At 46.4% G+C, this 13,078-nt stretch overlaps 1 protein-coding gene across 7 annotated transcripts in view; it reads right to left on the minus strand.

Moving 5' to 3' along the window:
• Positions 1–6,232: 6,232 nt before the first annotated feature.
• Positions 6,233–13,078, minus strand: part of TTC39A (tetratricopeptide repeat domain 39A) — a 62,835-nt gene continuing 55,989 nt past the window's right edge. For all 7 annotated transcript variants that reach the window (XM_011973732.1, XM_011973731.1, XM_011973734.1 and 4 more), the window contains 4 exons: positions 9,470–9,581; positions 8,961–9,075; positions 7,809–7,925; positions 6,233–7,250 (listed from right to left, as the gene is read on the minus strand). In XM_011973732.1, coding sequence (XP_011829122.1) covers positions 7,127–7,250; positions 7,809–7,925; positions 8,961–9,075; positions 9,470–9,581 — 468 coding nt within the window. In that variant the 3' untranslated portion in view covers positions 6,233–7,126. The remainder of the gene's footprint in view (positions 7,251–7,808; positions 7,926–8,960; positions 9,076–9,469; positions 9,582–13,078) is intronic.

The raw sequence follows: 13,078 nt of genomic DNA on the forward strand, positions 1-13,078 counted from the left end.
TTTTTTCTGAGACACAATCTCCCTCTGTTGTCCAGGCTGGAGTGCAGTGGTGCGATCTCGGCTCACTGCAACCTCTGCCCTCTCAGGCTCAAGCAATTCTCCTGCCTCAGCCTCCCAAGTAGCTGGGATTACAGGCATGCACCACCACATTCAGCTAATTTTTGTATTTTTATTAGAAATGGGTTTCACCATGTTGGCTAGGCTAGTCTCAAACTTCTGACCTCAAGTGATCTGGCTGCCTTGGCCTCCCAAAGTGCTGGGATTACAGGCATGAGCCACTGCACCCGGCCATCTACAGGTCTTTTAAAACTCAGACTGTGGCCAGGCACGGTGACTCATGTCACCTCAGGATCACCTGAGGTCAGGAGATCGAGACCACCCTGACCAACATGGTGAAACCCCATCTCTACTAATTAGCCAGGCGTGGTGGCACATGCCTGTAATCCCAACTACTTGGGAGGCTGTGCCAGGAGAATTGCTTGAACCCGGGAGGCAGAGGTTGCAGTGAGCCGAGATCACACCACTGCACTCCAGCCTGGACAACAAAGGGAGACTATCTCAAAAAACAAAAATACAAAAAAACAAAAAACACCTCAGATTGCAGGGCCTCAAACCTACAGTTTTTAGGTCAAGGTGGGATCTGAGAATTTGTATGTCTAACAAGTTCTCAGGGGATGCTAATGCTGATTGGGGACTATACTTTGAGAAGCACTTGCTAAGGGATGAACATTTGAGCCAAGCCAGACTAATTGTCCTTATCTGGTATTGTTCATACTGGAATTAGGGAAAGCAGCCCTTCGCTTCACCGGCCATATGCTCTAAGGACATGAGACCTAAAGTGCCATGTACTCCTGCCATGCAGAGAAGTCAGATCAAAAGAATCTAACACAGGAGCAAAAGCCAAGAGGTAAAGAAAGCTTAATTGTGGCACTAGTGCCCCCGATTCAGTCATCCGTCAGGCCAAATCCACCATTGCCTTCGCACAGTAGAAGTAAGCCAATAAATTTACTGTAATGTTGTATACTTGGGGCCATGCTAGCCTATTCATTTACATGCTTGCTCTTTATCCTCAACAACCCTTGGGAAGCAGTTGGCATTAAACCCTACTTTGCCTAAGAGTAAACTGATTCTCTAAATGGAGTGAAGTAGTTTGACTAAGTTGTGCTTTTATCCACTACCCCATGTAATTAATTGAACTTAAAAGTTGGGTAGGCCAGGCACAGTGGCTCACACCTGTAATCCCAGCACTTTGAGAGGCCAAGATGGGAAGATCACCTGAGGTCGGGAGTTTGAGATCAGCCTGACCAACATGGAGAAACCCCATCTCTGCTAAAAATACAGAAGTAGCCAGGGATGGTGGCACATGCCTGTAATCCCATCTACTCGGGAGGCTGAGGCAGGAACATCACCTGAACCCTGGAGGCAGAGGTTGCGGTGAGCCGAGATCATTCCATTGCACTCCAGCCTGGGCAACAAGAGCGAAACTCCGTCTCAAAAAAAAAAAAAAGCTGGATATTTTTAGTAAACCGGGCTTTCTCATACTGTGAATTTGCTCACAACCTCTTTTCTAGAGAACTGTAGGAAGTCATCTCAGTACCAGGAGGACAAAGCTGTGGCCCATGGGTCACTTTGACCCACAAATGCGATGTGCTTAGCCAAGCACTCCTAAGTGCTTAAACTATAAAACAGTTTTTAGTGCCTTTGGCATCACATGCTTCCCAGTTTGCCAGTGGTCCTCTTTCTTATTGTCTTATACCACGCTCCTTCTAGCACGTGACTTGCTGTGCATCAAGCCTCAGTGCAGGCTTCACTTCCCATCTGTGGAGTAGTTGACTGGAACTCTACCTATCCAAGTGGGGACTGGATCATGCCTTTTCCTCCATCATCCCTCGATGATTTTCTGAGCAGATACTGTTGTTTAAGGATTGCTTTTCTTTTGGCTTTTTCCAAGTTAGGCCCTCTCCCTACTTCATGATGCCAAGTGCCAAAAGGAACCATGTCACACAGACATGCTCCATGTGTTTGCAGCCGAGCATCGCCAACGGCTGAGCTATTAGCCAGTAGTTCTTCCATTTTCACAGTGGCCCATGAGTCAGTGTAAGCTGGGTCTAACTTTACACAGGATTTTACAGCTTGACCAACAGTGTAGCAAAGTACGGGCTTTAGAGTTCAGCAGCCTGTCTTCAAATCTTTCTGCTGCATAATCGTGTGATCTGAGGCAACTTATTTACCCGTGCCTCAGTTTTGCCATCTGCAAAATGACAATGGCCCCACTCCAAAGGATTACATAAATATTATGAGGATTACATAAATGTAAAGTACTTAGAATAGCAACTGGCACATAATGAGTATTTAATAAATATTAGCTTTTATTATTTTCCCCAGAGCATATGGTGTCTGATGTTCTGAAGTGTTTGTTAATGTGGAGGAAGAAAAACAAACCTGATCTAGTCATTTGTGAGACATTAGCTGTGATATCTCTGATTAAACTTAAACATCCACTTTTTTTTTTTTTTTTTTTTTTTTTGAGACAGAGTCTTGCTCTGTCACCAGGCTGGCGTGCAGAGGCACGATCTCGACTGCAACCTCCACCTCCTGGGTTCAGGCAATTCTCCCGCCTCAGCCTCCTGAGTAGCAGGGACTACAGGTGCCCACCACCACGCCCGGCTAATTTTTGTATTTTTAGTAGAGATGGAGTTTCACCATGTTGGCCAGGATGGTCTCAATCTCCTGACCTTTTGATACACCTGCCTCAGCCTCTCAAAGTGCTGGGATTACAGATGTGAGCCACTGTGCCCAGCCAAACATCAACTTTTAACAGTCCATAGAGACCTTCAATAGTTAATTCTGTCTTCCCAAAGAGCTCCATTCTTTTTTTTTTTTTTTTTTTTTGAGACGGAGTCTCGCTCTGTCACCCAGGCTGGAGTGCAGTGGCCGGATCTCAGCTCACTGCAAGCTCCGCCTCCCGGGTTCACGCCATTCTCCTGCCTCAGCCTCCCGAGTAGCTGGGACTACAGGCGCCCACCACCTCGCCTGGCTAAGTTTTTGTATTTTTAGTAGAGACGGGGTTTCACTGTGTTAGCCAGGATGGTCTCGATCTCCTGACCTCGTGATCCGCCCGTCTCGGCCTCCCAAAGTGCTGGGATTACAGGCTTGAGCCACCGCGCCCGGCCTCTATTCTTATTTTGTCACTTAACAGTTGACTTTATACAGTGGAAGCAGTCATAGATTACTCATTTAGAAATGGATTTTTCGAGCCCCAAAATGAGGTTGTTTGTGGACCTAGCCTATTGATCAGTAATGAACTTTGCACTGGAATTCAAACGAGCCATGCTAACCCGAGCAGAAGGCACTTTCTGACCTTGGAAGGCTGCATCTGAGGGTGGGCGTGAGAAGTTCCCATTTGCTGCTTGGATTTCAGAATCCAGACACCTCTCATGTATGACTGAATTAATGTGATGATGCTAAGGATGTTGAGAAGGCACTGTTAGGCTTTAAATTTGAAGTAAACAAGGAAAAGACTATCGACTCCCACCATCTTAGAAGAAATGAACTTGGGAGTAACTCCAGAGGAAAGGGTCTGGATGATTCCCTTGAATGGTTCTAGTACTCAGTGCACTGGAGCTTTCTTAAAACCTCTTGATGCCGTTCTTCACTTGGGACTCTCCCACCTGGACCTCAGCCAAATCTTGAGTTGGTGTTGGCCTTTTAGGATCCTGGCTTTGATGTCAGGTTGTGGTTCTCTGCTGTGAATGATGATAACTGTCTTGGAAACACTCCCATTCTGGCTCAAGAGATAATAGGGCAACCTGCCCACCCATGGGAGAGCTGAGGGCCCAGCACACTGCTAGAAGCCACTCTGCCTGTGACCAGAGAGAGGCTGAGGTAGACTTTCTGTTGCCAAGGACCTGTGTAGATCACGTTACATGGTTGCTACTTCCCTAACAACTGAATTCATCTGTGGGGCACAGGATTTAGACTTTCTCTAAATGAGGATTACTTGCTCTCTGGGTGTTCTGGCTACTGTACAGCCCCTCAGGAAGTCTATTATTTCAGGTTGAATTGCTTAGGGACGCAAGGCTTTAGCAGAAAGATAGGGAAGTGTATCTGTTGCCTCATTTTGCAACATAAACTGTAGAAGGCAGGAAAGAGCCTTAATCTTGTCCAAATTGCTCATTTTTAGAGTATCTGTGACTTGCCCAAGGTTACGCTGAAAATCAGTAGCAAAGTCAGGACTGGAATTCAGATCTCCTTATTTCCAGGCTCAAACCTTCCACCTGATCTGCGGCCTTTCCACGGCAGATGTGCTGAGAAGGTCTGCACTATTAGAGAAGCAGTGACCACAGATGACTCACTGAGAGCCTATGACAGAATTTTCACTTTCTAAGGCCCTTGCATAAGAAGGATATGGTGATGTTAGAAACCCAGTGTTTTCATTGTCCTTCACATATATATATATATATATATTTTTTTTTTTTTTTTCGGATAGATTATCTCAGAATTTGCAGGTGGGATATAGGAGGCAAAACCCACTGATTTATCTTATCAGGGCAGCAGGGTAAAAGTGAAATAGGGTTAATTAATGAAGCCCAGCAGGAAATCAACAGCAAATGTTGACAAGGAAATCATCTTGACAAAATTTTGAAATGAAAGTACCTGTGGCGGGGCGCGGCAGCTCACGCCTGTATAATCCCAGCACTTTGGGAGGCCGAGGCAGGTGGATCACGAGGTCAGGAGATCAAGACCATCCTGGCCAACATGGTGAAACCCCATCTCTACTAAAAATACAAAAATTAGCTGGGCATGGTGGCATGTGCCTGTACTCCCAGCTACGCAGGAGGCTGAGGCAGGAGAACTGCTTGAACCTGGGAGGCAGAGGTTGCAGTGAGCTGAGATCGTGCCACTGCACTCCAGCCTGGTGACATAGTGAGACTCTGTCTCAAAAAAAAACAAAACAAAACAAAAAACGCACCTGAAATTAACGTTGAGATAAAGTTTTTTTTTGTAAACTGCAATTTTCCAAAGTATATGTTTGGTGTCCTGTGAGTAGTGCTGCTTTGATACAGCACCAGGCAGCATTCCAACATGTGGGGAAGCCATGGAGGCCTGTCCTCCTGCAGCCTGTCTCTACCACCCTACCCTGTCCTGTCCAGGAGCCTAGAAACAGGTTGGTCTCCCAGCATCCAGGCTTTGGAGAAGAGATAGCTTGCAAAGGGATTACTCTCTATGGAGGATATTATTTTGTTTCATTCTAACAAAACTATATATATATATGATGGATTCTCCCTCTGTTGCCAGGCTGGAGTGCAGTGACGTGATCTTGGCTCACTGCAACCTCTCCCTACCGGGTTCAAGCGATTCTCCTGCCTCAGCCTCCCAAGTAGCTGTGACTACAGGCATGTGCCACCACGCCCAGCTGATTTTTTTTGTAATTTTTAGTAGAGACAGGGTTTCACCATATTGGCCAGGATGGTTTCGATCTCCTGACATCGTGATCTACCCACCTCGGCCTCCCAAAGTGCTGGGATTACAGGAGTGAGCCATCGTGACCGACCAACTGAATCTTTATATATTAACCCAGCCCCTTGGCAGATACTGTGTTTGCTAAATACAGCAATGCTGGAAGATTGGAAAGTTTAACTGGTTTTTCTCTTATAGAAATTGCATTCATGCATTTGGGGAGTAACGTTTTCACAGATGAATATTTTTACTGGGTACATGATTTTCCCTACAGGGAAATGGTTAGGTTGAAGTGTGCTGACATTAGAAAGTGAAGGGTAAAACCTGGTGTTGGTCATTGAACCTGAGTTCTCACTTTAACAATCCCAGAGGTTGCAAATTCAGATGCTTTTAGGGGCCAGAAAGGTAACAGAAGTGTTTAAAGTAGCCGCGACTTAGCTCTAGCTGATTGTTGCCTCATGGGAATGCGGCTCAATGTTGCCAGATCTTTTTTTTTTTTTTTTTTAATTACAGGCCAGGAACCAGATTCATTTGTGAAATCTCCCCATTTGTGAATGCTGGTAACTTATTCAAAAAGTTTAAAACATTGTGTAGTCTAAATAAAACATACATAGGCCGTGTGGCTTCTGATTAAGACTTTCTGCCCGGCCTAAGGATGCATGCAACACATATTTTATTGAAATATATGATGCACGATCCCTTAAGGGCATAAATTTTATCACTTAAATGTCTCTTGTCGCTTAACTGAAGAATCTAACACATACACAACAGGTCAAGAATAACAGTTCTAAGAAAAATGCTATCAGTAAGTAAATGTACCTTGGAGTGAAGTACAGAAGATTTTTATCTTTCATAAATTATTCCCAGTGGTTTCAGTTTGGCATACAGCAAAGATACAGACTTGATTCTGAGAACCTCCTCCTGCCCCCCAAAATTCCTGGCTTTCGCATAGAAAGGGCCACACGGCTCTTCCATCAAGCCATGGCATTTCCTACTGGTGGAGATGGATTTTTCTACACAAGAGCTCAGATTTTATCTCACTAAAAAGACGTGCTTGATTTTTAAATTGGAAATTTACAAAAGGAGTGAAATGAAGTGTGAGTAGTAAGGTAGTGGATGTCTGTGTGCATCCTCGTGCCCAACCCCAGAAGCATTGAAGCCTGAGGCTCAGCCTCTCCCAGGCACTCCTCAGGTCCTCTGAAGGCCCTTCAGTCACACAAGTTGAGAACTTGCTGAATTTGAAAAGCAATTTGCCCTTTGGCATCATCATATAAAGAGATTTACCTCCAGATGATAATAGGTGAAGACAAAGACTTACAGGTGGTTGGTGGTTGTTGGTTTTTAAAGCCAACTGTGATCCCATCAATGTATTTCTAAGGAAAATGTAAACTGTTCATACATTCTCTTAAACATCACAGTGAAAAGCAAGTACCCGTATGTGTGATAGGCAGGCAGAGGGCTCCACCTGCTCTGCCCTTGGCAAAGGCCCTTGGCCACACTGGTGAAAAGCTTGGCTTCTGCACAGATACCCATGTCGTGCCATCCAACTGGAGCGCCGGTGGACCCCAAAGGCAGGGCAGGGCAGGGGGAGGGGATCTTTTGAAATGTTTCCAGGAGCTCTGTCCAGCTGTCTGTTTGTCTTCCAGCCCAGAACTGCTGCACAAAGCTACAAGGACACTGATGAGACCATGGATCTGCTGCTGTTCTCTAGGGAAGACTTGGCTTGGAGTGTGGCTGCCTGGATTCGAAAGTGTGTCCTTGACTCCATGGAGTAATTCTTGTAGTTTTGCCTGGAATTGAGCAGAGAATCAGACACATGAGCCTGCTTGCTCCCAGAGATGCTTTTCCTCCTGTTGGAGCTGTGTGAGCCCCGCCAGCCAAGGAAGGACTGTAGAGAAATTCCTGGGTCCCGAGAGCGTTGAGCCCTGCCCAGTGGGAGAGTTAACCAGGAGGGTTTGTGGCCCCTCACCCCTGGTATCATGCCCACTGGAACCACTCCTGGTCCTCCTGGGTTCCTAAGCTTGAAGGGGTGGTTGTAGGGAATAGACCTCTAGCCTGGAAGGCAGGAGTCATGGGTCCTCACACAGCCGTGCAGCTGGCTTCTGATGTGACCTTGGGAACTTACTTCCTGCCTCTGGGGGTCTAACTGCCCATTCATACATTAAGAAAGAAGTCTTCCTATGACAGGTGACAGCTGGATTCCGAGGGACACAGGTCCGCCCTCTAGACTGCCAGACTGGCCTTGCTAGCAACTCCACTCACTGCTGTCTGGGCAACTCTGTCCCCAGCCAGCTCCTGAGCTGAGTTCAGAGGGAGCAAAGGACAGATTGAGGTTACACAAGGCTTACTTGGCAGATTCCAAGAGTTTGATGGCCTCTTCATTTCTGCCTTGCTCCATAAACAGCAGGGCCAGCTCCAGCAGGGCGTTTGGGATCAAGTAGTGGTCATATTTAATCTTCTTTTCACTGCAGAACAGAAGACATGGCTCAGGTTCCTCCTCCTGAGCCTTTCCTAAACTGCACGTGAGGATTTCCTAACCTGAACTGCAATTTTGGGAGGTTCCCACTACCAAGCCATAGAAAGGCTGGGATCCACAGCAAAGCCTTCCCATCCTGTGTGTAACCTTGGGCTCCAGCTCCCTGACAACTTATGGCTCCTGTCATGTCCTTAATCCACCGCCACCTAAGGCCCAACCTCCCTTTCTCCAGGTTGAATGATTTATTGAACTGTAAAGTCTCCTGTCTCTGACCTGTCCCCTCTGACCCGACCTCCATGCTGCCCTGGAGATATCTTCCTTGCCCGGTACCCTTTCTGGCTCTCTTCTTTGGAATACAATTTAGCCTTGTGAACAAAACATCCAGGCCCTTCTCATTCTATCCCTCCTTATTTCATCTTCAATCTTTTCTCTCTATGACTTCACCCAGGCAGGCAAAGACCCCATCGCCATCACCCCACCTCAGGTGTCTTTCCTGTCTCCATGCACTGGTGCATGCTGTCCCTACTCCACCTCAAACCTGTCCTCCCTTGCTTTCTCCGCCTGATGAACTTCCCACTTTCAACGTCAGCCTTGGAAAGCCTTTCCTAGTACCTCCCATGAAGTTCAGGTCCCTCCTCGGGCACCTGCTGTCCTCTCTGCTTTCCTCTAGCATGGTCCTGATGAGCCTTGGTTGGGCTGCCTACAGCTTGCCATCTGTCATATTGCCCTCCCCGAGGGCAAGGACAGAGTTGCTGAATTACAAACTCCAGGGCACACTGTTCACTCGAAACAACATGGATGTGCTCCTGTAGTCACGCAATTTGGTGGCACTGGGAGGCTAGGTCTGAATTATCTGTATAGGTCCCAGCACAAGTCCTGGCAAGAGTGGACACTAGTTTAGTACCTGTGTGGTGAGCGGGGGTTGGCTAGGGTCAGCCACTGCAGTGGGCATGAGGATGGAGAAGCCCTGAATATTCTACCCAGGAGACTCAGACCCAGCAGGAGCAGCTGCAGAGGCACTTACTTGGCAGAGATGCTCCTAAAATTCTCCTCGGCCTCCCGGGCACGGCCCAGGTATTTCAGACACAGGCCTTTCAACAATTTCACCAAGCACTCGTCATCCACTGAGTACTCGTTCTCTGAAAATAGGGATGTGAAGGAAAAAGACAGACTTGTTCATTTCTGCAGCAGTTACTTATAGAGCCCCCTACTCTGTGCTAGGTCAAAGGGACACAGGTAAATCAGACATGGTCCCTGTCCTCAGGGGGGGTCACATCTAAGAAGGAAAGGCAAATACTGAGACAATGACAATACAGTGAGGTCAGGACTGAAGGAAGCCCCATGGCTGTGGGAGCCCAGAGGCTTTGACCCTACCAAGGGGACAAGGAACAGCTGCTTGGAGGAGCTCAGTCTAGAGAGGGAAAGGAGAATTGCCAGGGTAGGGAACGGGGGAAGGACATTTTTGGCAAAGGGAACCTTCAGCTGTAAAGACCTGACCTAGCCTGGCAGCCTCAAGGGCCTGAGGGAAGTCACCTGGGCCTTTCTCCAGCATCTCTTCCGCCTTGGTGATGATCTCAAGCATCCCATCTGTGAGTGTCGGCTGCTTCCCAATCACAGCGTAGCCATTCCAGATGTACATCATTTCCTGAAGGCAGGAGGGCAAGTCAGTCCCAGGCTTCTTTCCTAATGGGGCCTCAGTTTTCCCATCTACAAAATGGGCAGTTCAGATCAGAGGTTCCCTAAAGGCCCTTCTAGCTCTAATCATCCATAACAGGTCTCAGTCAGCCTGTGAAGCTGTGGGCCTGAGGGGATCATGGGAGCCTTATCGTTGATTTCGTACTGAGCTCTCATCTTACCCCAGTGCAGATGTAAGATGGACCAATGTCCGTACTGTGCTGCTCATAGCTGCCGAAGTTTTCCAGCTATTTTTCTGCTCATGCCCTCCCTGAGTGCTATTACGTCCTTTCTCCCAACCTCTCTGGGGCCACTTTCTGTCCTTTGAGGACCAGGCCATGCTCCATACACACATTTCAGGACAACAGAATTTAAGGCTATGTCACCTTCTTTCCTACTCCTATTCTCCCAAAGCAACGGGCTAAATAATGACACTCACATTCCATTTCCTTTAGAATGAAGTTACCATCATTGAGACTCTTAAAACACATCTGATTCCTTTTTTTCTTTTTCTTAGATTTTTTTTTTTTAATTAAAAAAATTTTGGGGGGCCGGGCACAGTGGCTCACGCCTGTAATCCCAGCACTTTGGGAGGCCAAGGTGAGTGGATCACCTGAGGTCAGGAGTTCGAGACCAGCCTGGCCAACATGGTGAAACCCCATCTCTACTAAAAATACAAAAACTAGCCAGGTGTGGTGGCACGTGCCTGTAATCCCAGCTACTCAGGAGGCTGAGACAGGAGAATTGCTTGAATCCAGGAGGCGGAGGTTGCAGTGAGCCAAGATGGCACCATTGCAGTCCAGCCTGGGTGACAGACACACCGCCAAAAAAAAAAAATCTTGGGGCCAGATATGGTGGCTCACACCTGTAATCCCAGCACTTTGGGAGGCTTAGGCAGGTGGATCATGATCACTTGAGCTCAGGAGTTCGAGACCAGCCTGGACAACATGGCAAAACCCCATCTCCACCAAAAAAAAAAAAAAAAAAAAAAAATTAGCTAGGCATGGTGGTGCAAGCCTGGGGTCCCAGCTACTTGGGAGGCTTAGGTGGGAGGATTGCTGGAGCCCAAGAAATCTAAGCTGCAGTGAGCTATGATCACCCCACTGCATTCTAGCCTGGGTGACAGAGTGAGACTCTGTCTCAAAAAAAAAAAAAAAAAAAAAAAAAAATTTATTTCCACCTTGTCTTTGTTAGGTTACTGGTTCCTTTTCTTTGTTTGTTTTTGCCTTGACTGCCAGGAAGCTCAGAATACTAAATTAGGCTGAACATGGTGGCTCATGCCTGTAATCCCAGCACTTTGGGAGGCTGAGGTGAGAGGATCTCTTGAGCCCTGGAGTTCACCACCACCTTGGGCAACACAGTAAGATACTGTCTCTACAAAAAAATAAAAATAGTAGCTAAGCATGGGTGCTCGCCTGTAGTTAGGAGGCTGACATGAGAAGATCCTTTGAGCCCAGGAGTTTGAGGCTGCAGTGAGCTATGATATCACCACTACACTCCAGCCTGTATGACACAGTGAGACCCCCACCTCTAAAATAAATATTTAAAAATAAATAAAATAATAATACTAAATTAAACTTTCATTCATAGTAACTGTGTTTGCTTAAATGCGCATTTCCTAAACTGTTAAACCAGGTAATGGATGTGAACACACTTTGTAGCCATAAAGTTCTAGAAAGACATTATTGTTGTGGTTCTTGTTATTATGTTCTAGGAAGGGAATTTCAGTTTAGACCAGTATTTCTCAAATTGTTCTCTGGTTCCAAGTTAGCAAATGTTTAATTTTATTTTATTTTAGAGACAGGGTCTCACTCTGTCACCCAGGCTGGAGTGCAGTGGCACTATCAGAGCTCACAGCAGCCTTGACTTCCTGGGCTCAAGCTATCCTCCCACCTCAGCCTCCTGAGGAACAGGGACTACAGATGCATGACACCACGCCCCACTAATTTTTGAATTTTTTGTAAAGATAGGACTTCACCATGTTGGCCAGGCTGGTCTTGAACTCCTGCTCTCAAATGATCCACCTACCTTGGCCTCCCAAAGTTCTGGGATTACAGGCATGAACCACCACACCCGGCCAGCAAATGTTTCATTTTTTAAAAAAGGATTCTTCCCTTCCCCACAAATAAATAAAAATTAAAATTAAAAATGATTCTGTGGCCAAATAAGTTAGAGAAAAAACATATCTTTAAGCTTCTTCTTAGATTAATATATAAGACTCCAAGAAAGTCTATAGTATATAAACTGTGTTTAGGCCAGTCTTTCCCAAATGAAATCATTTAATACATAAATAGTATTTTGCAGATTACAGTTTGGGAAATTCTCCCCTAAGTTTTTGGTATAGTTGCTTCCCTTGCCCTTCCTACAATATCCTCCTGTTTCACTTGATAACAATAGCTTTACTGGATTTTTTTTTTTTTTTTTTTGAGACAGAGTTTTACTCTTGTTGCCCAGGCTGGAGTGCAATGGCACAATCTCGGCAACCTCCATCCACCTCTTGGGTTCAAGAGATTCTCCTGCCTCAGCCTCCCGAGTAGCTGGGATTACAGGCATGCACCACCACACCCGGCTAATTTTGTATTTGTAGTAGAGACGGGGTTTCTCCATGTTGGTCAGGCTGGTCTCAAACTCCTGATCTCAGGTGATCCGCCCGCCTCTGCCTCCCAAAGTGCTGGGATTACAGGCGTGAGCCACCATGACTGGCCTATTGTATATTTTAAACCATAAAATATTTTAAAACTTTAGAAATACTCAGGTTGTAAATGCTGAATCAAACTATAGAAATATTGACCTTTTTTTTGAGACAGAGTCTTACTCTGTCGCCCAGGCTGGAGTGCAGTGGCTTGATCTCGGCTCACTGCAAGCTCCACATCCTGGGTTCACACCATTCTCCTGCCTCAGCCTCCCAAGAAGCTGGGACTACAGGCGCCTGCCACCACACCTGGCTAATTTTTTGTGTTTTTAGTAGAGACAGGGTTTCACCAAGTTAGCCAGGATGATCTCGATCTCCTGACCTCATGATCCACCCGTCTCGGCCTCCCAAAGTGCTTGGATTACAGGCATGAGCCACCGCGCCCTGCCAAATATTGACCTTTTCAACTGATAAAGTATTTAACACATTTTTCTCGTTCATGCTCATAACTGCTCTGTGAAATGGGAAAGGAATCTATTATTATAGCCATTTTACATAAGGGGAAGAGGGAACCGACCTAAGGCTATTCAGTTAATGAACAGTACAGCCAGGACCAAAAAAAGGTCTCTCAAGCAGGCTTCCTTCTACTTTTCCAGCTCCCTTACTACTTGAATAACAAGGACTCTTAGCAAGCTGGAACTTTATCAGATGCCTACTCAAATCGTGCATAGAATTAGCATCACAACCATGTCTCAGAATATGGGCTGTGGGCCGAGACTGCTGAGTTCAAATTCTGACTCCAACTCACCAGCTGTGTGACCTGGGCAAGTTATTTG

This window comes from Mandrillus leucophaeus, unplaced genomic scaffold (assembly GCF_000951045.1).
Source record: "Mandrillus leucophaeus isolate KB7577 unplaced genomic scaffold, Mleu.le_1.0 Scaffold14, whole genome shotgun sequence".
Taxonomy (NCBI): Eukaryota; Metazoa; Chordata; class Mammalia; order Primates; family Cercopithecidae; genus Mandrillus; species Mandrillus leucophaeus.